Below are 24,680 nucleotides of genomic sequence, written 5' to 3' on the forward strand. Positions count from 1 at the left end.
AGTTTGACAGTAAAGAACACACTGTTTCTGTCCTTACGCGTGTTACGAGTGTGTTGTGAATAATAATTATGATGGGTCACATTTCGTATAATAGATGGTCAGCATTTTTAAGATTATGGTAGCAGACTGTCCGGAAATTATCTGCCCTTGCTTTTCTATTTGTTACTTCTGGGAGACTGCTAGAGATTTCTACGGTGTTGGCGATGGTCGTATGTGCCCGAACTTTCGGGAAATGACTGAATATATAAAGGCTGGTTGCCATGTTGAGATACGGACATTCACGGGGGTGTACATGGCGAACAAATCCGTCAACGCTTGAATCACCATTAGCCCATGACAGACCGCTCACAGTGTTACAATCTGCATATCTGTTTCTCTCTCGCAAACCTTGGTGAGTTTACTAAATTATATTTTGTGACCCATTGCCTTAGATTTTGTCTCATAAGTATTGTATTTGAAATCGGTATTGTGAAATTGACTTGTGACTTTGTATAACTTGCTCTCTCTGCCAAATAATGCAAAATTTGATTTTTTTTTTTTTAGCTTTTTCTTTGGTCTGTTTTGCAGGTTCACAGGGGGTTTCTTACATCGTTTGTCACGGAAAATCCTTAACCGTAACACCGCAAAAATGAGCGATGGGATAGCTAATGGTTACAACGTTCGCTGGTCACGCCGAAGGCCCTGGTTCGTATGCCTGAAGCCCATTTCTGACATCCGTGATATTCTTGAAATATTGTTAAAAGCGGTATAAAAACAACTTAAGAGCTTACCAAAAATATCATTTTCCCTGGATGGGTAGCCAGCAATGCCGAAGACGTGGGAGTGGTCTGCCGAGACGACAATCAGTGTGTCCTTTTCGTCAGTCTCCTCTACAGCAGCAGCAACGGCATCGCCTAGAGACAGGACGTCATACAGGGCCCTCTTGGCCGAGTTGTTATGGTGTCCGTGATCAATACGCGCACCTGTTGTACAAACAAGCGTCAGTGTTCGGGGTTGAAACTTTCCAAGACTGAAACTAAATTTTAAACTAAAAGTCATAACACATTTTGCGGTCCTCACCAGCTGACCTTCGGAATAATCATTCGCATGTTTCTGTTCCCTAGGTTCGGCACGTCCGGGAATGGCACATGTTGTCCCGAACGCAGGTTACGGGCAGTTTGTTTGTGACAACTCGTTTGATTCTCCCCAATCGTTCTGTTTCCGTGAGCTGCAAGGGTCGGCTTTTTCCGTAGTGGCTCGGGGACAAGGTATTCACTTATCCGTTTATTTTTCCAATTGAGGGTAACGAGTGTGAAAAATTGTCTCAGTTATGTCTGAGAGATACCGATGAAAATGGGTTCGGATCCATGCCCCATCTCCCAGTCATGTGTCGTGGTTCATCAACACCAAACACAACCTGGTTGAGTTCCTCTAAAAGACACACGTGTTTCGGTGAGTTTAGTTTTACGCCACACTCAGCAATATTCCCGTTATATGGCGACGGTCTGTAGATAATCGAGTCTGGACCAGACAATGCAGTGATCACCAGTATGAGCACCCATCTGCGCTACTGGGAAGCGATGACAAATGTCAGCCAAGTCAGCGAGCCTGACCACCCGATAGTCGCCTCTTATGACAAGCATAGTCGCCTTTATGGCACGCATGGGTTGCTCAAGGCCTATTCTACCTCGGACCTTCACGGGACAAAAGACCTATGTAAAAGTCAAGGGTCTCGATCCACTAAGCGTTCGTAGAGCTAAGACATCCGTATGCCGATGATAAACTTGGTGTTTATCGTAAAGATCGTAAAGTTACAAACGCTTTGTGAATCGGAACCCTGACATACATAACTTCCGGTGTTCCCCACTTGCCCAGCTAACACGGGCAACTGGGTAATCCAGTGATTAAGGCATTCTTTAGGTGCCAATAACGGGATCTGGTGGTCCGGCTCGTTGACTTGGTGGATGGACAGTTCATCGTATCGCAGCTGCGCAGATAAATGTTCATGATGTTGATCAGTGGATTGTTATAGCTCGACTTTCGATTGGTTACAGACCGTCGCCATCTAGATGGACTATTGCTGTGTGCGGCGTTCTAAACTGCAAACATTGTTTCCTAAAAGTGATGAGCATGCATATTTGGACATTAAGCGCTGCAGTGTACAACAACAGATTAAGAAATCTATGGGTATCAAGGTAATGCTGAACTACCTTCAACAAACAAAAAGAAACCCTTGTTATTCTTCTTGAGAATCTGGATGGCTTTCCGTGTCATGTCTGCCAACGATGGTTCCCCTGCATCGGTTTTGTCCCTCTCGAGATCATAGGACATGTGACTTGGCGCAAACAAACCTGAAATGAAAGTAGAGTTTCCCATAAATGGATGGTGAGCTTTATGTACATTCGTGACACACACGTGTTATCCCAGGACATGGGCGGTGGGGTAGCCTTGTGGTTAAAGAGTTCGCCCGTCGCACCGAAGACCAGGATTAGACAAGTCACGTGTTAAGGTTCAACCCACCCCACCCCCTCCCCCCCTGATATTGCTGGAATATTGATGAAAGGGCGTAAAACGATACTCCCTCACTATTCCGAGACAAACCGTGTCCTGGGAGGTCACGGAAACGGGCGAATCGTAGCGATTGCTATCCGTAACCTACATTCGGCTTGTCCCGGAATGACTTGAACAGTTCTCGAATGGAAAGCTAGGGGTAATGGTAATCATTCATGTGCTTATACAGCAACTGCCGTATTGTTGTAGCCCGTAATGCAAAAACCTCTCGGTAGGAAGAACAAAACTCTTATTTCACGCTGCGTGACATTGTACATACCAAGAAGAGAGTCTGTTGTAGCTGGGTTGACGGCGTCAAACTGGCCTTTGTTGTACACATACTCCGTCTTCTTACCAGCGTTCATGTTCTTCTCTTTCCATTCCTGAAACAGACAACAACGAGCGAAGATTATGTGTAGTTTTTATCAGAATGAGTGAAACCCATTTTTGTTGTCCCACGACGACCGGGGCTGTTTCAAAAGGCGGCGCTAAGCCAGTATCACTCACACTCAAGGGGTTTGATATCCATTGTACTGTTTATCGATTAAAAATCATTGTGATGTCAGTGGATGAAAGGGAGCTTACAGTTTTAGATTAAGGTGCAAAATTTACGCAAGCAATATAAACAGAATAATCTGTCAATTACTTGTACGATTCTTAGTCATGGATACTAAATTACATAGCTTGTAAACGTCGACGTCCTTCAGCGAGAGACTTGCCCTTTCACGTTGACCCTCACCTTTATGAGGTCCCTCCCATCAGTCCTCTGTTTACTGTGGACGGAATTAGTTTCCGGGTCGGTCTGATTATTCATCAGGATGTATCGACGGCCTCCGCCCATGATCACCTGGTGACAAGATATGACGTCATAATTGTACGTGAACAATGGCTGGGGACAATTACAATGACATGAAAGCTAACATTCGTTACACCCAGGAACAATCAACATGCAGTTGTGTCGAAGTCGACGGAGCCTACGCGAGTATTTCGAGTATATGATGTTCGACACAGCCGCATCATGATGAATAAACATGAGTATGAGTGAACTTGAGGTGTTACTTCGAGAAAAACGTACGTTTGACATAGCAGGGCTCGACTGTACTGAGAAATAACAAGAGGATTCGTGGGCTATATTAATGTCTTAAAAATGATTGATGTACCAAGAAACGATAGCAACAAGACTGATGTATGAAGAAATAACCACTGCATTAAGGAGCAGTTGCTGAGAAACAACTGGGGTACTTGGAAACAACACATTCAGAGAAAATATGGATGTATTTACAAACAATTTGATCTTTTCGGATTTTCTTCTTGGAGTAAGAGACAAAATGTGTAAAAGAAAGCACCTTCATAACCTTGATGAACATTGGGGTAATGACTAGAACAGCTTCGCTCCCTTGTTTGTTTCGTCTTTTAAGAAGTACTTTAACTGGGTTGCATCCAAAGGGTGAAGTTCAACTGCTTTCTCCACGGCGTAAGTGACAGGTGCTCTCTGTCTAATGATTGCTTTCTGCGGAATTATCTATATGATGAAGTGTGGTTGTTTCTGTCTAAATATTCAGCCTGAAATCTCTCATCGTCGTCAAGTATTTGGATTGTGCGTATCCAGATCATCCAACGTTTGTGTTTATTGCGATACTGGTATTCAGATTATTGTGTTTACTTAAGTTCTAACGTGAGGCTAAAACTCGTGAAGATGCGGGTCAGACTTGGTCTTGCATGATGCACGCCATGCTGTCTCTAATGCGTAGATCGCATGATGTCGATCACTGGGTTATCTGCCCCAGACAGATGGAATTCTGAGTGTGGCGTTAAAGAAATAAACACAAGTCCAGTGACTAAGCACTTACACTGAAGTCAACGTTGTCAAAGAGCTGCGCCGCTATGTCCTTGCATTCTGGAGGAACCTCTGTCGTCCCTTCCCAGTTCCTGTCGGCAGAGTTGGCGTATCCGGCCGCGGGGGAGGCGTGGGTTACCCTTGCTGTCGTCACGAAGCCGACAGATTTTCCTAGGGGTATATAGGTATTATTGTTACACTAACTGTAAAGCATACAAATGTAACAATAGAGCACTCACCTGTCACTATGTGCAACATTTAACAGTGACAATGTAACGTTCAAATGTAACATTTAACTGTGAACTTATAACATTTAAGTGTAACACTGTAACATTTAAATGTAGCACTCAGCTGTAACACTGACAGTCAGCTGTAATACTGTAACATTCAGTGGTGGCAGCATGCAATATTCAGCTGTAAAATTGTAACATTCAACTATAACACTGCAACATTCAACTGTGGCATTAAGCTATAACAATGTAATACTGAAGTGTAACATTGTAACACTAATTCCGACTCTGACAGTGTGCAACATTTAACTTACAAAGGGCAACACTCTGCAATAATCAAACACGACACTGCCACACTCATTCCGCTGGTTGTAAATTGTGCAACCTTCACCTTTCATAGTCACATTCGCCTGAAACATTGCGCATCCCTCATCTCAAAGCAGATAGATTATCATGCTCTTGATCACTGGATTGTCTGGGCCATTCGATTATTTAGAGGCGGCCACCACATAGTCGGAATATTGCTGGCTTCGGCGTAAAACTAACTTCACTCACTCGTTCAACAGAAAGTGCAGGGTGACACGAAGCTGCTGCAGTATGTTACAATGGTTCACTGTTACAATGTGCAACATTCAGCTTATGTTACCCAACAAAATACTTTGCATGGGGCAAAATAATTTCGCTCTGAAATCTATTTAAACAATTTTTTATTGACATCTCAGAGATACTGCTCCAATTGCACTGATTCATTCAACTCTGGATATGGCACACTCGGTACATCCGTATTCTTTGTTTCATGGGAACAATAAAAGTTGTTACCAATGAAAATATATGCAAACCGTCTCCTGACATCCAGAAGTGTTCCTCGTACCCGATCTGGTGATATCCGAAATTATTCGTTACACCTAACCTCGTGACACCTGGAATTAATCGTTACTCTCGACCTTGGGATATCCGAAATTATTAAATTAACACGTCACAATTTAATTCTGGACTCACAAAAGTCCAGAAACTCTCAGCACTGTGGCCACTCTCGCACAAGCGATTTCGCAAAATTAAACAGGCAGCTGTTATGTATGTGTGCTAAGGATGAAAAAATGAAAAAAAATTTTTTCGAAAACTCAAAATTTAAACTCGCTCGCCCATGGGCACGCCCATGGGCGAACAGTGGCCAATGGGTAGGCCCATGGGCAGGCCCATGGGCAGGCCCATGGGCGAAAGTGTTTCATTTCATCCAGAATAAATGTTTTGGAGGTTGTAAAAGAATGAAAAAATGTTGATAAGTATCATGATACAAATTTCAGCTTGTTGTGACTTGACTCTGCTAACTGACAGCGATTTTAAAAAATCTCGCCCATGGGTGAAAAACATATTGGCCCATAGACGAGAATAATTAATTTCATTGAAACTACATGTTTTTTTTCCAGGCTGTGCAGTTTTTCAATAAATGAACGTGTATTTGCTAGTGTCTTGACACGAAATTAAGCTTATTTTGACTTAATTCGGCTAATTTAAAGTGATTTTTCAAAACGCCTCGCCCATGGGCGAAAACCATTTGGCCCATGGGTGAGAATATTTACTTTTCCTCAAAATACACCTTTTCCCATGTTTTGGAGGTTGTGAATGGATGAAAGTATGTTCATAAGTATCATGTCACAAAATTCAACTCATTTTGAATTAAATCCGTTAATTTAGAGCTATTTAACAAAATCTCACCCATGGGCGAAAAACATTTTGGCCCATGGGCGAAAATATTTCCTTTTACCCCAAACACATCTTTTCCAGTATTTGGAGGATGTAAATGAATGAAAGTACATTTATGAGTACCATGACAGAAATTTCAACTCATTTTGACTTAATTCCTCTAAATGAGAGCAATTATGAAAACTCTCGCCCATGGGAGAAAGACATTTTGGCCCATGGGCGAGAATATTTGCCTTCACTCAAAATACATCTTTTCCTGTGGTTTGGAGGTTGTAAATGAATGAGGATATATATATATATGAGTATCATGGCACAAAATCCAACTCATTATGACTTATTTCTGCTAATTGAGACCGATTTTCAAAAACATCTCGCCCATGGGCGAAAAACATTGGGCCCATGAGCGAGAATCTTTCCTTTTCACTCCAAATACATCTTTTCTAATGTTTTGGATGATGTAAATGAATGAAAGTGCCATTATGAGTATCATGACACAAACTTCAACTGATTGTGACTTAATTTTGCGAATTCAGGAAGATTTTTAAAAATATGCCAGAATAATCACTTTTACTCAAAATACATCTTTTCCTGTGTTTTGGATTTTGTAAATGAATGAGGATATATTTGTAAGTATCATGGCACAAAATTCAACTCATTTTGACTTAATTCTGCTAATTTGTAACAAGTACAAGAATCTGGATTTCCACGTAAATTTTCATAGTTTTTTTTTATTGTCTTGGAGGTTGTAAATATATGAATGAAAGTGTGTTTATAAGTATCACGACAAAAAAAAATGAAATCATTCCGGTCTTAATTCGACTAATCTCTCTCGTGGACGAAAATATATTCGTTTGCTTGTTTTCTTTATTTTGCAAACATATGGTTTAAAAATAGTTGAAATTCTAATGACAATTCAGTTTAATTTCGTGAGTGTAGTTTTATGTTGCCCTCAGTAATATCCCAGCAATATGGCGGCGGTTTGTAGATAATCGAGTTTGGATCAGACAATCCAGTGATCAACAGCATGAGCATCTACCTGCACAATTGGGAACTGATGACATGTGTCAACCAAGTCAGCGAGCCTGACCACCCGATCCCGTTAGTCGCCTGTTACGACAAGCATAGTCGCCTTTTATGGCAAGCATGGGCTGTTGAAACCCTTTACTTCCAGCAACATATACAATACACTTAGAATACTAAGCCTTGAGATTCTTTTGAATTTAGGTATTCTATAAATATACCAAAATTCAACCTATATCTATGAAGTTGAAGTTATTTGTGAAAGCCCCAATCAAGAGTAACCAAACTCCAGTGACTATGCGGGAACACATTAATAAACGGTGTTGTGAGATCTTTAAACTGTATTGAAATATGTCTTGCCAATTCCGCTGACATTCACCAAATGTACCTACCTAATAGTTTTAAGTGTACCTACCCAGTTTAGCATGTTTCCTTTTAATAGTGTGGTCTCCATTTTTTGTAGTTCCCGTTTGCCCGTCCCGGCTTTTCTTCGTCCGAGGTTTTATGGGGTATTCTCCTATTTCTCAGACCAGAAATTATCTACAACAGGGGTAGGTCACTCGCTTGTTTTCTTTACCATTTGTACTAATTAGTATGCGCCTCCTCATGCTCCAATGCACACAGTGACCTGATTCGTCTCCATCGCAACTTAGGCTGCGTTTAACAGTACTTCAGCCAGTTTACTGTATCAGTCGAAATCTTACAATGAATGAATGAATGAATGAACGAACGAACGAACGAACGAACGAACGAACGAATGAATGAAGAGCAAGAAGTATATGTGAATGAATGAAAGAAATAATAAAAGAAAGAAGTACATATGTGAATGAATGAAAGAATAAATGATACACCCCAGCCATCCCTTCCAAAACATGCTAAAGAACGCAAAACTATCGTTAGATCACATGTGTTAACATCAGCTTGTTATTGTCTCCCTGGTCAGACGTAACAATTGTCAGACAGGTTAAAACAACAAACTATCTGGTTGACTGCACAGCTACCTGTTGACGTAGTATACCCACATCACCTACTTTTCCTTCGTAACCTTCATCTACATCACCACCCTTAATATATTGAGCAGAGAGCACAGGAGGCCCTACAGCTGTAACCACTGAACCGTGGCGTCTCTCTGCTCCCAAGTTCCCACGTGGGGGTGTCCTTCTCTACCTCTTCTATTAATCTTAAAACATCTAACAAGCTCAACGCATGCATCTTTTTATTAAAATGTGATGTTATACATAATCATAAGAGTATTTTTTATGTATTATTCAACCAACCAGTCATGACATACCCACATCGCCTAATTAATTTTCCGTACCTATCGAGTATAAAATACATAAAATGGGAGGACGCCTTGTTAACTAATGGGAGTGAGCCTTGCAGGGAGTACCCTCACTTTCACAAACCCACGTATTGAGGAGAAGCGGCCGTGTTTGTCGGGGATTTTTCTGGCTTTGCTAAATAAATCGTACATAAACATGTAAAATATTTTGATTTGATTCTGTAACTACCCACATTATGACATTGAGACCATTTTGATTTATCGAGTAAAATACGATTGAATAGTTTTGAGTTTGAATCTTGCCACTTTAGCGCTCTATCTTTTTAAATGGGGCGTGCATACTAATATTTAGGTGGTTTTTAGTATTCCATCTATTTGTTTAAATTAACTGATTTACCTGTTTTTGATTTGTTTGGTTTTTTTATTGCAAGTGGCCCAGCGAGTGAGTCTGCTTTGATACCTGTAAATTTATTCTGACGTTTGACGAGCGGGACGTAAACAAGAACATATATGGAGCCCCTGCATCAATACGTATTAAAGTGTTTGAAACAGTATTCTAGACCATTATTTGTACACAACTGATGAAATGTACCTGAAAGATCAAGGTTCATAAGAACGTACAGGGCACATTTCTCCTACCCCATTTAAGAATGTCCATTTCTGATTGGTTCACGTGGCCTTGCGCGGGAGAATAGATCATTAAGTTTTACCCCGCCACGTGGGAAAAGCCTGCATCCAGTCAGTGAACTGTAAAGCAGTGGTTCGAATCGACTATAGTTAGTACCATGTTAATATAATACATGGTTTCAGCTTGTTTTGATGCTCTATTTACATAAAGTGATATTTAAACATTCGTTATGGTAAATACGGTGTAGCAATGTGATGAAGAGTATGCGGGTTTTCTTCATCCCATTCCATCCACCGATGAGAATGGTGGTATCCTCTTTTGGTTCACACCCGGATTGTCGATTGTTTTATCAAATACACAACAGGACTGTCGAAAAGCAGTGGAGTATGACAGTGCTCAACACTGTTCTAATGACACCCGGAGCGTCGACTACCTTGGAGAACTTGTTCCCGAGAACGCCCGAGAATAGCAGAAGACTCGTCTCTACGCTAATTAACGAGCTAAAACACATACACAAAGACTTCGGTGAAAGAATGAGCTGTGGAGCCAATTCCTGAATGATAGTCGTCGCACGAACAGTAGTCGAGAAAGTTGGCGTCATCGTGAATCGAGGGTCTGTGAGCAATGTAAACTGCATATTGTGAGACAGTGGCCACAATAAAGAATAAAGAAGAACTTGACAGAAGGCTTCAGCGTCTCAACGAGCAGCTCCAAAGACAAGAGATTTCCGTAATGAGCTGTGCTCATCAGACTGTCTGCCTCGCTCATAGTGACCACATTACTGTACTTTATAACGTATTTGGTTTTCCTTCATGTCCGGAGCGTCGAACGCCATAGAGTTGACACCTGATTACCTCCTTACGTAATACCCGAAACATCGAATTTACAAAAATTTCAATTCAATTTTAGACAGCCCAGGCAAGTCGTTTGGTTAAGGAGTAAGAGGATTTGGAGGCATGGTCGACTAGATTTCTTTGTTTAACTAATCCCACACGGCCTTAACCAATAGAGGGAATGATTTCTGTTCAGTTATGACATTGCTGTTCTCCATTTGTCTCTATTTTCTCCACACATCTCCATGCTGTTGTATTTTTGTGTGTTTTGTAACTCTGATTGGGACTGGTGAACAAGCTTTACAGTACCTCACCCATACAGCATATAATACAAAATATAAATGAAGCATGTGTCGTCATCCATATGAACTATCATATAATAACATATACATACATATCATTACATCAAATACATCTATCATATAAGTAAACATGAAAAATAGAATTATGGTTTGTTGTGTCTGACTAGCTCTTTGTAGAAACACTGAACATTTGTGAGAAGGTTTTTGACAAGTTAATTACTTTCCTGTTAAAAAATTAAAAATCAAGCTTTGTGTTTTATGATAAAATCGTGGACGGATTCACCTATTTTCTGGTTTTCACAGTGAATCAGTTTTTTTCCGATCACCGAAGTCATCATAGACCACAATGAGAAAAGGTCGATCTTCAAGCAGTAAGGAAGACCATGATAGCGTATGGAGTACGTGTGTCTTGGTCATCTCCTCCGTTACCCCCTCCCCGAATCCATGCCCCACTAGGGCGTGTAGGACTTGTCTCGGTGGATAAAATGGGACTCCGATAACCCCATATACCCCTAATCACAATGCTATAATTTGTCGTTTTTGTGTATCCGGTTTTGTGTATTCTGTAATATTGTATAGTACTAGTGAAGTGTTAATCAAAGCAATATTTTGCTTGCTAAACGAACCACATTCTTTGAGAATCAAAATATGTTTTAAGCATATTTCCAAAATTGAAATGCAGCATGCACACAATAACTAAATTGGAAGGAATATCGTGCCGGACAAGGTTTTCCAGAGCACCTACACATAAATGTCAATGTCTTTCAAAGACTAATATGTGCAGATCTTGCAAAAGGACAAAGCAGGTATGCTTGACAAAGTTCTTGCAAAGGAGGTTTATACACAACACCAAAACCAACCGGTCAGCTCGACGCCTTATAAAACAATCACGATTTCCTTTGAATGTGAGATATTTGGCTGCGCGTCTTGCGCAATCAGTCTTTTTCATCCATATACACTCACGAACACCTGTTCATTTCAAAGCTGGTGTCCCCTAATGACCTAATGTGATCCATGGATGAATTTTGTATATGACAAGTAAAATACACTTGAAAGCGGCAGCTGTTATACTCCAATAAACAAGACCAGCGGACGAGACATGACTTTTTCGGCGCAAATTGTCGTAGGCGCTTTGCGGAAATTACGTAAGTGAACGCGGAAGAAACAGAAAGCGTCATCGTTCCGCTCAGTTTCCATTGTCTTTGCGAGTTATGCTGAGATACTCAACAAACTGAGATAAAAGTCAAAATGATGAAAAAGTGGAAATCAGTGTGTGGATTAGAACTTGAAAATCACTCATGAAGTCTCTGACAAAGTAATATCTGTTCAGGTCATGATCATTTGGAAAATAATACGAAAGTTCTATGGATATACAACTTCTTATAAGGTAAGCAGCATTTCGGCGTAGCTGTTAAACTCGTTATCAAGAAAGGGATATCTTACAGGTAGTCCTGTAAGTTAAACCTTTGTTTTGGGTCGAGGTCAAAATCGTTTGGAGTAGTGACAACGGTGTTGTTTTATGGGATTAGACACGGATTTTCTATAAAAAAGTAAAATGTGTGTCCTCAGGAAACGAAATAAGACACGTGTACCAGAATGTAAGTGAATCGATGTTAGCGAGTTCAATCAGTGACTTCAGTTAATAAAATGGGCTTTCAATTCACTCCTTCCAGTAGTAATGAGTTATTTAGTTTCTTGGTAAAATTGCTTGCAAGGTGAACGTTGAAAATGACAGTCTTCAGGATCATTTTAACAACTTCAGTTATGGCTTCAGTAAAGCTGCTATGCTTCACGTTTCGTCCTACTTATTTTACGGGAAGATACCTTGGTGTAAACATCTATATGTTCATTTTGAGAACTGGTAAAAAGGGAGAATATATCTCGTGAAAATGAATTTTGAAAGACTGCAGATCAACAGTTCCAGTTGTCTCAACAACATAATTTCTAAAATACTTAGAGACCACAATCACGGAAGCCAAAGTAAATATGTTCGAGTGTAGCAAAAATAGTGAAAATGTATTTAAAAAATAGAAAAGTAAACGCAAAGTCAATCTTGATTACATTACGTATTCCTCATAGCCCGATATAATGATTACACATTAATAGTATGGATACGTTAATCTATAGTTTAAACTAATCTCCTTAAGTAATCGGGACTGGATTGTCAAGCATAAACATACATATCAATGCCGCTCCATACCAATAATATAATTACATAACATACATGATAACAACACTTCATGTTCCGCTCGTCAAACGTCAGAATAAATTTACAGTTATCAAAGCAGACTAACAAGCCCACTAGCAGTAAAAAACAAAACAAAAACAAATAAATTAATAAATCCAAATGAATAGATGGAATACTATATACCACCAAAATATGCACGCCCCCTTTAAAAAGGTAGAGTGCAAAAGTGGCAAACCGGTAAAATATGCCAAGATTCATATGACTCGATAAATCAAAATGGTCTCAATGTCATAATGTGGGTAGTTACAGAGTCGAAGCAAAATATTGTACATATATGTATCATGAAATAATAATTTATCAACTGAATAACACATAAAAAATACTCTTATGATATGTATAACATCACATTTGAGTAAAAAAATGCATGCGTTGAGCTTGTTAGATGTTTTAAAGATTAATGGAATAGGTAGAAAAGGACACCCCCACGTGGGAACTTGGGAGCAGAGAGACGCCACGGTTCAGTGGTTACAGCTGTAGGGCCTTCTGTGCTCTCTGCTCAATATATTAAGGGTGGTGATGTAGATGAAGGTTACGCAGGAAAAGTAGGTGATGTGGGTGTACTACGTCAACAGGCAGCTGTGCAGTCAACCTGATAGTTTGTTGTTTTAACCTGTCTGACAATTGTTACGTCTGACCAGGGAGACAATAACAAGCTGATGTTTGCCCCTAATGTAGCCATCAACGGGGATATGGGTTGGATACCACCCAGTGTTAGACAATGGACAAGTGTTGCTAGGCAATGGATTCGTTTTAAACACATGCCTGACAGAATTAACAGCTTTGTTTTTAAGTGGGCTGAAGTTAAAGCGGGAATGAGTATTAGAAATTGGAATTTTAGACTTAGAAAAAAGCTCAGTGACCTTGATATGGGGTATGTTTTAAATCCATCCTATAGCCCAAGTAAAAACCTGATTTGTACAGAAGTAAAAACTAAATGTATGGAAGAGTATATTTTAAATTGGAAATATCTGTTAAATCTCGATTAAGGCCGAAGGGGTTTAAACAAGCTAAGAACATACAGGCTTTTTAAACATGACTTTTACCCTGAACCCTTTGTTACATGTAATATGCCTAGGTGTTACCGATCAGCTATGGCCAAATTTAGGTGTGGTGTAGCCCCAATAAGAATGGAAACTGGGCGATATGAAAACCTACCTGTTACAGATAGGAAATGTTTCAATTGTACCGATCGTGTCGAAGACGAGTTTCATGTACTGTTTCACTGTGATGTATATAAGGATATTAGAGAAAAGCTTTTCTCGTTTTGCTATTCCCGTGATGAGGACTTTTATGATTTAACAAATACTGCAAAAATGCTGATATGTCAAAGTGCCGATATTTTTTATTATTTTGCCAAAACCTGCTTTTTAATATTACAGAGAAGGAAACGTCTTTTATACTCATAATGTTTTACAAGTGGTATGTTTTTACTACATCTTATATATGCTTATAGGTTTTACGATTTGAAACGACTACTGTCTCTCTTAACTCACATTGAGTGGTTCTGTACTTTTACATATGTTTTATATCTGTTGTATATCATGTTGTACAGAAGTGAGACACAAATAAACTATTGTCTGTCTGTCTGTCTGTGATCTAACGATAGTTTTGCGTTCTTTAGCATGTTTTGGAAGGGATGGCTGGGGTGTATCATTTATTCTTTCATTTCATTCATTCACATATGTACTTCTTTCTTTTATTATTTCTTTCATTCATTCACATATACTTCTTGCTCTTCATTCATTCGTTCGTTCGTTCGTTCGTTCGTTCGTTCGTTCATTCATTCATTCATTCATTCATTGTAAGATTTCGACTGATACAGTAAACTGGCTGAAGTACTGTTAAACGCAGCCTAAGTTGCGATGGAGACGAATCAGGTCACTGTGTGCATTGGAGCATGAGGAGGCGCATACTAATTAGTACAAATGGTAAAGAAAACAAGCGAGTGACCTACCCCTGTTGTAGATAATTTCTGGTCTGAGAAATAGGAGAATACCCCATAAAACCTCGGACGAAGAAAAGCCGGGACGGGCAAACGGGAATTACTAAAAATGGAGACCACACTATTAAAAGGAAACATGCTAAACTGGGTAGGTACACTTAAAACTACTAGGTAGGTACATTTGGTGAATGTCAGTGGAATTGGCAAGACATATTTCAATACAGTTTAAAGATCTCACAACACCGTTTATTAATGTGTTCCCGCATAGTCACTGGAGTTTGGTCACTCTTGATTGGGGCTTTCACAAATAACTTCAACTTCATAGATATAGGTTGAATTTTGGTATATTTATAGAAATTCAAAAGAATCTCAAGGCTTAGTATTCTAAGTGTATTGTATATGTTGCTGGAAGTAAAGCTCTGTGTTCGGGACCCGTGAAGATCTGGAGTAGAAGAGGGCTTCAACAACCCATGCTTGCCATAAAAGGCGACTATGCTTGTCGTAAGAGGTGACTAACGGGATCGGTTGGTCAGGCTCGCTGACTTTTGCTGACACATGTCATCAGTTCCCAATTGTGCAGGTAGATGCTCATGCTGTTGATCACTGGATTGTCTGATCCAAACTCGATTATCTTCAAGCCGCCGCCATATTGCTGGGATATTGCTGAGTGCGACATAAAACTATACTCACGAAATTAAACTGAAATTTCATTGGAATTTCATCTATTTTTAAACCATATGTTTGCAAAATAAAGAAAACAAGCAAACGAAAATATTTTCGTCCACGAGAGAGATTCGTCGAATTAAGACCGGAGTGACTTCATTTTTTTTGTCGTGATACTTATAAACACACATTCATTCATAAATTTACAACCCCCAAGACAATAAAAAACTTTGAAAATTTAAGTGGAAATCCAGATTCTTGTACTTGTTACAAATTAGCAGAATTAAGTCAAAATGAGTTGATTTTTGTGCCATGATACTTACAAATATATCCTCATTCATTTACAAAATCCAAAACACAGGAAAAGATGTATTTTGAGTAAAAGTGATTATTCTGGCATATTTTCTAAAACTCTTCCTGAACTCGCAAAATTAAGTCACAATCAGTTGAAGTTTGTGTCATGATACTCACAATGACATTTTCATACATTTACATCCTCCAAAACATTAGAAAAGATGTATTTGGAGTGAAAAGGAAAGATTCTCGCTCATGGGCCCAATGGTTTTCGCCCATGGGCGAGATGTTTTTGAAAATCGGTCTCAATTAGCAGAATTAAGTCATAATGAGTTGGATTTTGTGCCATGACACTCATATATATATCCTCATTCATTTACAACCTCCAAACCACAGGAAAAGATGTATTTTGAGTGAAGGCAAATATTCTCGCCCATGGGCCAAAATGTCTTTCTCCCATGGGCGAGAGTCTTCAAAATTGCTCTCATTTAGAGGAATTAAGTCAAAATGAGTTGAAATTTCTGTCATGATACTCATAAATGTACTTTCATTCATTTACATTCTCCAAATACTGGAAAAGATGTGTTTGGGGTAAAAGGAAATATTCTCGCCCATGGGCCAAAATGTTTTTCGCCCATGGGTGAGATTTTGTTAAATAGCTCTAAATTAACGGAATTAATTCAAAATGAGTTGAATTTTGTGACATGATACTTATGAACATACTTTCATCCATTCACAACCTCCAAAACATGGGAAAAGGTGTATTTTGAGTAAAAGTAAATATTCTCACCCATGGGCCAAATGGTTTTCGCCCATGGGCGAGGCGTTTTGAAAAATCACTTTAAATTAGCCGAATTAAGTCAAAATAAGCTTAATTTCGTGTCAAGACAACAATAAATACACGTTCATTTATTGAAAAACTGCACAGCCTGGAAAAAAAACATGTAGTTTCAATGAAATTAATTATTCTCGTCTATGGGCCAATATGTTTTTCACCCATGGGCGAGATTTTTCAAAATCGCTGTCAGTTAGCAGAGTCAAGTCACAACAAGCTGAAATTTGTGTCATGATACTTATCAACATTTTTTCATTCATTTACAACCTCCAAAACATTTATTTTGGATGAAATGAAACACTTTCGCCCATTGGCCACTGTTCGCCCATGAGTTTTCGAAAAAATTTTTTTTCATTTTTTCATCCTTAGCACATACACATGACAGCTGCCTGTTTAATTTTGCGATATCCCTTGTGAGAGAGTGGCCACAGTGCTGAGAGTTTCTGGACTTTTGTGAGTCCAGAATTAAATTGTGACGTGTTAATTATATTCGGCCGACCTCGTGATATCGGAAATTATTCGTTGCACCCCACCTCGTTATATCTGGGAATTAACCGCTACTTCCGACCATGTGATGTCGATGAACATTCATGTAACCTTGCGGAATGTGGAATTTTCAGTGAATTCGCTGAAAACTAGATGAATGACCATAAAAGAAATATCTGCTAAATGTTAAAGACTGAAGTTGATATATGCATACAGATATAATAGTATTGTTTGTTTTGAAACTCGATGTGTTTGCATTTCCTAAAAACTGTTGAAAGCGAACGTACAATCACCACAACAAGTCCGAAAGAACGTCAGAACAGACCGTGAGAGAAGTTACGTCAACAAACACACGTGTGCATCTTTGAATCTCTCACCGTCAAGGGCATGAATCTTGTGAACAGCTTCACATTAGACAGCACAATTCTGTTAGCTACGCACTTTGTACTTACAATTTGACGATATTTATTTACACGAGTTTTTAATCAATAACAAAATGCCAAAAAGAAAAAAACGATTTAAATAGTCGGGATTATTTTTTATTAAAACGCTACAATCATTACGAGCGTTCTGTTTATTTTTTCATTTCCTTTATGTAGTACACCTACTAAAAGGAGAAACATTATTTGGAAAACACAATAACCAGATGTTCACATATATATCCAAATATATACCAGGGTTCAAGAATACCAAATGGGATTTGTTTTTGTTGAATATGCCAATAAAATAACCTTATTTCAGATTAAACCCCAAAGCGGATATCAAAAACGACTTTAAATAATTTTGAAGCTGAACATTCCTGTAACCATGCTGTCATCCCCGTGGCGGAATATGAACATGACCGTGCTACAAACGTATTACCCCAAAAGACAAATAAATATATCCACATGAATCTGAAATATACGTCCAGTGTTAAAGATTAAAGTTGATTAGTTATATACAGATATGCTATAATTTTTTCAAAACTCATATTTCTCAGTAGGGTTTGATAATCACAAATAGGATTTGTTTTATTGGAGATGCAAATAAACGGGATTTTCTTTCTTTTTATATTTCTTTTTAAAAAAAAGATCAGCTACATTAAATCCCAAAGCAGATACTCAAACATATTTCTCACACTGAACGTTCATGTGACTTTACTGACAGTGTCGGTTTAAATGTATTTGCAGAAAAATATATGAATGAGCCTCAAACCGTCAGACTAAATGCGCAATATTAACGATTAAAGTTAATTATTTTGATTTAGATATAATATCACTGTTTTGAACATCGTAAAGATTTATAAGTACATTTCCTAAGATTGTTAGCAGCGCTCGTACAATCTCCAGTACAAGCCTGTATGATCATCAGACATGCGCTCAAATGGACCCTTGAGAGCTGTTAATGTCAACAAAGGAACTTGCGTGTACTTGAATCTCTCGATCACCGTTAACTGAATTATTCTTATGATGAACTTCACATTAGGCAGCACAGATATGCTAGCTGAGTTCTTTATACTTCCAATATGACGATGCATACTTTTCATATTCTTTTCAAAGAGCAGCATGCGATAAACAGTTTCATTTTTCGGGATATTTTTTATCAAAGCACGAAATCTTCACGCGCGTTCTGATGTTTTGTCGTATTTTCGCACTTAACAAGCATCGAGAAGGGGACGAGTCTTTTTGGAGGTGACCCGTGGTGGTCCGGGGTAGAATAGACCTTCAGCAACCCATGCTTCCACAAAAGGTGACTCTGCTTGTCGTAAGAAGCGACTATCGGGATCGGATAGTCAGGCTCGCTGACTTGGTTGACACATGTCATCGGTTCCCATTTGCGCAGATCGATGCTCATGCTGTTGACCACTGGAACACTGGTTTAGACTAGATTATTTACAGACCACCGCCATATAGCTGGACTATTGCTGAGTGCGGTGTAAAACTAAACTAACTCACTCACTCATCTTTTGGAGGTCTTGGAGGCAAGTGGTGACGAATGTAGTTACACCCAACCCCGTGATGTCCGGCAGTATTAGTTATACACGACTTCGAGATATGAGACATTATCAGTTATATTCCCCCTCGATATATTCGGAATTATTCGTTATATCCATCCCGTGATATCCGGAATTTATCGTTTGCCCTGACCTCGAGCTTATCCAGCAATCATTCATTCATTCATTCATTCATTCTAGCCGACCTCGTGATATCTGGAATTTATCGTTAGCCCTGACCCCGTAATATCCGGCGTTTTTTACCTTCTTTCAAGGACCATTTGTGAATGGAAGTCAGCTTTCCTTCTTCTGTCTTGGAGGCAGCACAGTCCTTCCTTTTGACTGCAGGAGACACTCCAATGGTGCCATAGTTCGCCTTCACCCCTGTCAGGTAGGCGGTGCCGGTGCTGGCAGAATCAGAAGTCTGTCTGTCGTTGTTGTACGTCTACAAATACAGAAATCAGTGTCAATGTATGCATGTTATCACATGTAGTTCGGAATGGTTTCTTTTTTTCAAATAGTGTAAATCTGTAGGAATGTGTGGGAATGTGCACACGTGTATATGGAGACATATGTAATATGTAAACGAAAACCCAAATGCCTTTGTCACATGATGGGGTAGCCTAGTGGTTAAAGCTTTCAATCGTCACGCCGAAGACACGGGTTCCAGTCCCTACGTGGGTAAAGTGTGTGAAGCCAATTTTGGGTGTCTCTTGCCGCGATATTGCTGGAATGCTTCTAAAAGCGGCGCAAAACTAAATGCTATGTATGCATTTCCATTTTCTGTAGGTTATGTCGCCCGTCGGCATAGAAACAAACAATTGCAAACAGGATTCAGACATATGGAATATATGGTAATTCATTGTTTCATACAGTGCACAAAACAAAATGAGGAAACACTGTCCCCGTGAGGGCCCGGGTTAGAACACTCTTCAGTAACCCATGCCTGTCGTAAGAGTCCCGACCCACGGGATAGGGTGGTCAGGTTCGCTGACTTGGATAACACACGTTATCGCAAACCAATTCCGTAGATGGATGCTCATTTTGTTGATCATTAAATTGTCTGGTTGACGCAGTTGTTTACAGACCGCCGCAATAACGAGAATATTGCTAAGTGCCGTGCTAAATTATAGATACAAAGAGGTAATACCTGCTATATTTAGCACTTCCCGGAAACCGAGCTATGCTAAGGGAAAACATGTTCATGTTGTTGACAGAATAAGCGAATCAAAATCGAAAATAGTTTGAACTCTCAGAGTGGCAACTTACTCTACTCCCCTGGCAGTCAGAGACACGCTGTAGGTCACATGATACACTAAAGAACATAAAAATCCCCGCTGTGCTCTGCACCAGAGCGGAAGCCAAGTCCCGCCCCCATGTTAAGAAGCGCTCCCAGGAGAAGTTGGCAGCATCGGTTCAGGGTTCGGGGTTCAGGAAGTGTACACCTGTTGACTTCCCGAGGTGATCCAGAGGTTCCGTGAGAGGGGTCGGGTAAGGAGATCACATAGCCTATCAACAGATGTGCTTAATTTGCCCACGCGATTTCTAGGTACACTGGAAGACGGTGGAATATCTGAGTTGGCGGACTGCTTTACTCATAAGACCTACCTTTAGAATACAGCACCAGAAACTCTTTTCTAATTGTAGGTGATTAGGGTTGGGTTAGGGTTGGGTTAGGGTTAGGGTTAGGACTAAGTTAGGTTAGGTTAACTAGTTAACCCTAACATCTCCACGAGAAGTTGTGGTGCTGTATTCTCCTGTATTCTCCGCAGATACATTGTGAATAATGATGTCAATTAAAAGATGGTCAAATGAAACGCATATTATATTTGGGATGTCACTTTCTCTGGACAGTACAGCTTCTTAAAAACGTACTTTACTACTATTATTGGGTTGAGTCTCATCCGGGATTCGAACCCATAGAGTCGATTAGGTGCCTGACACAACCCAATGACGGTAGTAGAATCTGTACTTTACAGAGAAAGTGACATACATTTCGAAAACCGAACAATTGTGAACGGCCCGACTCTAAGGAAAACATATTCTGGCTGTAGACGTCTCGATCGTAAATGATGAAGCAGAGGCCGTTGCGATGTATTTTGTAAGTGGCAAATTTTCCCAACTCCAAAGGAAATCCACAAACATAACACATTCTTGGGAGGAGAGATTAATGATAAGAAAAGTTAAAGACTTTCTGATAATTGGAAACGTGTTAGGGTATGCCAGGCTATTTTAGACTGCATACAGTGCACGATAACCGTTTATTGAAGTACCTACGCATTTTGAACTTTGAACTAGAGTATATATAGATACAGGGAGATATTCCTGTTTGTTGAAAAATATCTTGCTTTAAGTGTGGTGCTCCACAAGAGTGCGATACCATGCTTAAATGTATTTCATATCTATCAGTATTGATTGATAAAAGGGAGTCCCACTAGTCGTGAATCTGCAAGGGTTGAGGGCCGGTGGGGTCGCCTGGGGGCCGCAGCGTAAACTGATCCCAACACTGATGTAGTGTGCATTTACCGTACAGTTCTTACATATATGTATTGGGCTTCCTTTCGCTTCTACTTGCGCCACGTCTCTTAGCAATTGCTATATTTCCAGGTTATGAGAGTAGGTGAGGCGTGTCATTTTATGCTGCTTTTTGCAGTGTTTAAGCAATGTGATGGCGGGGGTCACCAGCAGTGTGATGGCGGGGGTCACCAGCAATGTGATGGCGGAGGTCACCAGCAGTGTGATGGCGGGGGTCACCAGCAATGTGATGGCGGAGGTCACCAGCAGTGTGATAGCGGAGGTCACCAGCAGTGTGATGGCGGGGGTCACCAGCAGTGTGATGGCGGAGGTCACCAGCAGTGTGATGGCGGAGGTCACCAGCAGTGTGATGGCGGGGGTCACCAGCAATGTGATGGTGGGGGACACCATCAATGTGATGGCGGGGGTCACCAGCCATGTGATGGTGGGGGACACCATCAATGTGATGGCGGGGGACACCAGCAATGCACTTCAAACAGTGTTACCACGTGGAGAATCGAACTTCGGCCTTCAGTGCGGCGAGCAAACGCTTCAACCACCAGGCTATCCCAATCCAAACCAATGCTTGTCGTAAGAGGCAAAATATATATTGATATACACGTACTACACTCGCTAGGTCATGCTGACCAAAATCACAGTGTTTTATAGAAAGTTGGCCTTGACCCTGTAACAGATATCGACACTGATATTGACACCCGATCAGAATGCTCGTGCTCCTTGGGTATTCCGGATGCATCACATAAGCATCACCAATAAGCCAATCGTGTTGGAATATGAACGGCCTATATATAGTAAAATCATCCAGACTTGTGTGACTTTAACTCTAAATATGACATAATATGTCTAACCGAAATCTGGGCTAAACACTGTGATGACTTTAGTAACATAATCGCCTGTCACACTGATTTTCAGTCACAAGGTGCACAAGGTGCGGTGGTGTCGCTATATTTATGCTGTATTTCATCCCGCGAGGAGTGGATGGACGTCGTGTTTCTTGTGTCCACTCGACGTACACTGTCAGGCAAAAAGCTTGCACTGGGTTGTGTCTATATGGCACCGGTAAAACATAGCAGTAACGATGGGGTTGAGCGATTGGAAAGTTACATTGTGGCAAGAAAAATCGACTTCACAGATACTGACCTAATTATTTGTCGGGATTTTAATAGCAGAACGGGCACCGAACCAGATTATATTGTTGATGATAGCGTTGATTTTCTAGCCTTGGACGAGGATACACACGATTAATCTGTTGCCCCAACTTGGTAGCCAAATCGTAAAAATATATATCTGTAAATATGTATGAAAGAGAATTACTAGACATATGCAACACGTTTGGATGGTACTTGTGAAATGGCAGGTTCTCAGATAAAGGAGACTACACATGCATTGGTGCCACCCGTTGTAGCACACCAGATTACACTGCAGTATCAGCACTGTTGTACCGTTTTGTGGAGGACTTCAAGAGAGCATGTCGCACGGAGTCGAATCATCTTCCTCTCATAACCACAATCTCATCCCTGTTCCATGTGATCAGGACAACCGATAATAAGCATTTTCATTGTAGTAATAGAAATAAATATAAATGGAATTATGAAAAATCACAATTATATCTTGATAACCTGCAAAATGCTGATACAAGTTATATGTTTCAGGATTTTCTGAGCAGGCTACACGTCAACACTGACAACACAGTGAACGTACCACTCTGCAGCCCACTCTACAAACATGTGGGCGAAATATGTAAAGTAGACATGGCAAAACCATCAACTCCAAACAACAGCCAGAATGGTTTGATCAACAGTGTCAGACTCTTAAACACGAAAAGTATTCACTGCTGAATATCTTTAGAAAAACGACAACATTTGAGAATCTGAATAGATACAAAGACATTAGATCTAAGTTCAAGCAGAGAGACAGTTTTAAACGTAACTCTGTAAAACTACATGATGCAGCTTGTTCTAGAGACTGCTCGGCATTTTGGAGACTTGTGAAAAAATGTACAACTCGCGCCATGGAAGTGTAACGCCATCAAGATGGGCTGAATACTTTAAGGGCCTGTTAAGGCCGAGGTTGCCAGAAGATGGCAGATCTTTCAGCAGATGTCAGATCATTCATTGATAAACATGATTTTAATACATGTGTTGACTGTATCAATGACGATGGTATTCTATCATGTGACTTTACTGATCAGGATGTACTAAATGCTATTAGACATCTGAAATGTGACAAATTCCCACGCGATGATGGTATTCCCGCGAAGTTTTTCAAAGTTTCTGAACATATAATTGTTCTTTACATAGTATTATTGTACAATAAATTCTTGGTGCCTGGCCAAGTTCCTGGTATTATTGCCCCACTACATAAGAAAGGTAGTAGATCTGACACGAATAATTATCAAGGGGTCTCTCTTCTGAATATAAGGAGTACAAGTTTTGTTTCGTTACTAAACAAAAGGCTGGAGTGCTTTTTGGAACTTTGTGAGCTAATTGGAGAATATGGATTTAAGACAGACCATTCAACTGTGGATAGTATCTTTATTCTCCAGACAATCATTCAGAAGTATTTAGCATGTAAAATTGTGAAGATATACGCTTTATTCATAGACTTCAGCAAGGCCTTTGATGTGGTGAATTGGTTTTAACTGCTGTATGTTCCTCTACAAAATGGGATCCATGGTAAATTCTTCAAGTTGATTAAGAATATGTATACTAATGTCAAGGCCACTGTAACCTATGAGTATGGTAAGAAATTAACTGATTAATTTGGTAGCGCCTGTGGGGTTGGTCAAGGCTTTGTCCTTAGCTCGGTACTATTATCATAAATAATTTTGTCAAGTGCTTAGAACATGTTTACTTTGCTCCTGACAGCGTTGTTGTATGAAACCGGTAACCAAAATCACTGTTGTACCACAAACCAAACCAGCTCTTATTAACTACTCAATATAGAACGACCTATTTTCAACGGTCCATTCAACTGTCACGGGGTGTGAACCCTCCAGTTCAACAGGACTGGGTCAGTTTTGACATTCTCCCTTAAAGGATTCCTCAAAAGGCTTAACAGGTGAACACTGTACAGGCTCCAATTTATGGAGGGTTGCAGTATTTAGTCAGCTGTGGCCTATTGACGTGAGGGTCATGTGGAATTGGTTATTAAGGTTTCATGGTGATTCTTCATGTTCAATGAAGCAAATCGTGTCGTGTCATAACGACATGACGAGGTCGCATTCATACCTTCAGAACAGTCGTACTGCGCTGGCATCTCATTGGGGAGACCAGTAGTAGTTGCCTTTACCACTGGCATCCTCGATATCTCCAGGGTATACGTTCCGATAAATCTCCAC

At 40.0% G+C, this 24,680-nt stretch overlaps 1 protein-coding gene across 1 annotated transcript in view; it reads right to left on the reverse strand.

Annotated features, from left to right (window-relative positions):
- The window catches only part of LOC137268238 (alkaline phosphatase-like), a 40,069-nt gene that overhangs the window by 2,378 nt on the left and 13,011 nt on the right, over nt 1–24,680 (reverse strand). The window contains exons 3-8 of the mRNA XM_067802776.1: nt 19,070–19,250; nt 4,380–4,537; nt 3,269–3,376; nt 2,810–2,912; nt 2,190–2,330; nt 771–962 (exon numbers count right to left, since the gene is read on the reverse strand). Coding sequence (XP_067658877.1) covers nt 771–962; nt 2,190–2,330; nt 2,810–2,912; nt 3,269–3,376; nt 4,380–4,537; nt 19,070–19,250 — 883 coding nt within the window. The remainder of the gene's footprint in view (nt 1–770; nt 963–2,189; nt 2,331–2,809; nt 2,913–3,268; nt 3,377–4,379; nt 4,538–19,069; nt 19,251–24,680) is intronic.

Source organism: Haliotis asinina, chromosome 16 (assembly GCF_037392515.1).
Source record: "Haliotis asinina isolate JCU_RB_2024 chromosome 16, JCU_Hal_asi_v2, whole genome shotgun sequence".
NCBI lineage: Eukaryota > Metazoa > Mollusca > Gastropoda > Lepetellida > Haliotidae > Haliotis > Haliotis asinina.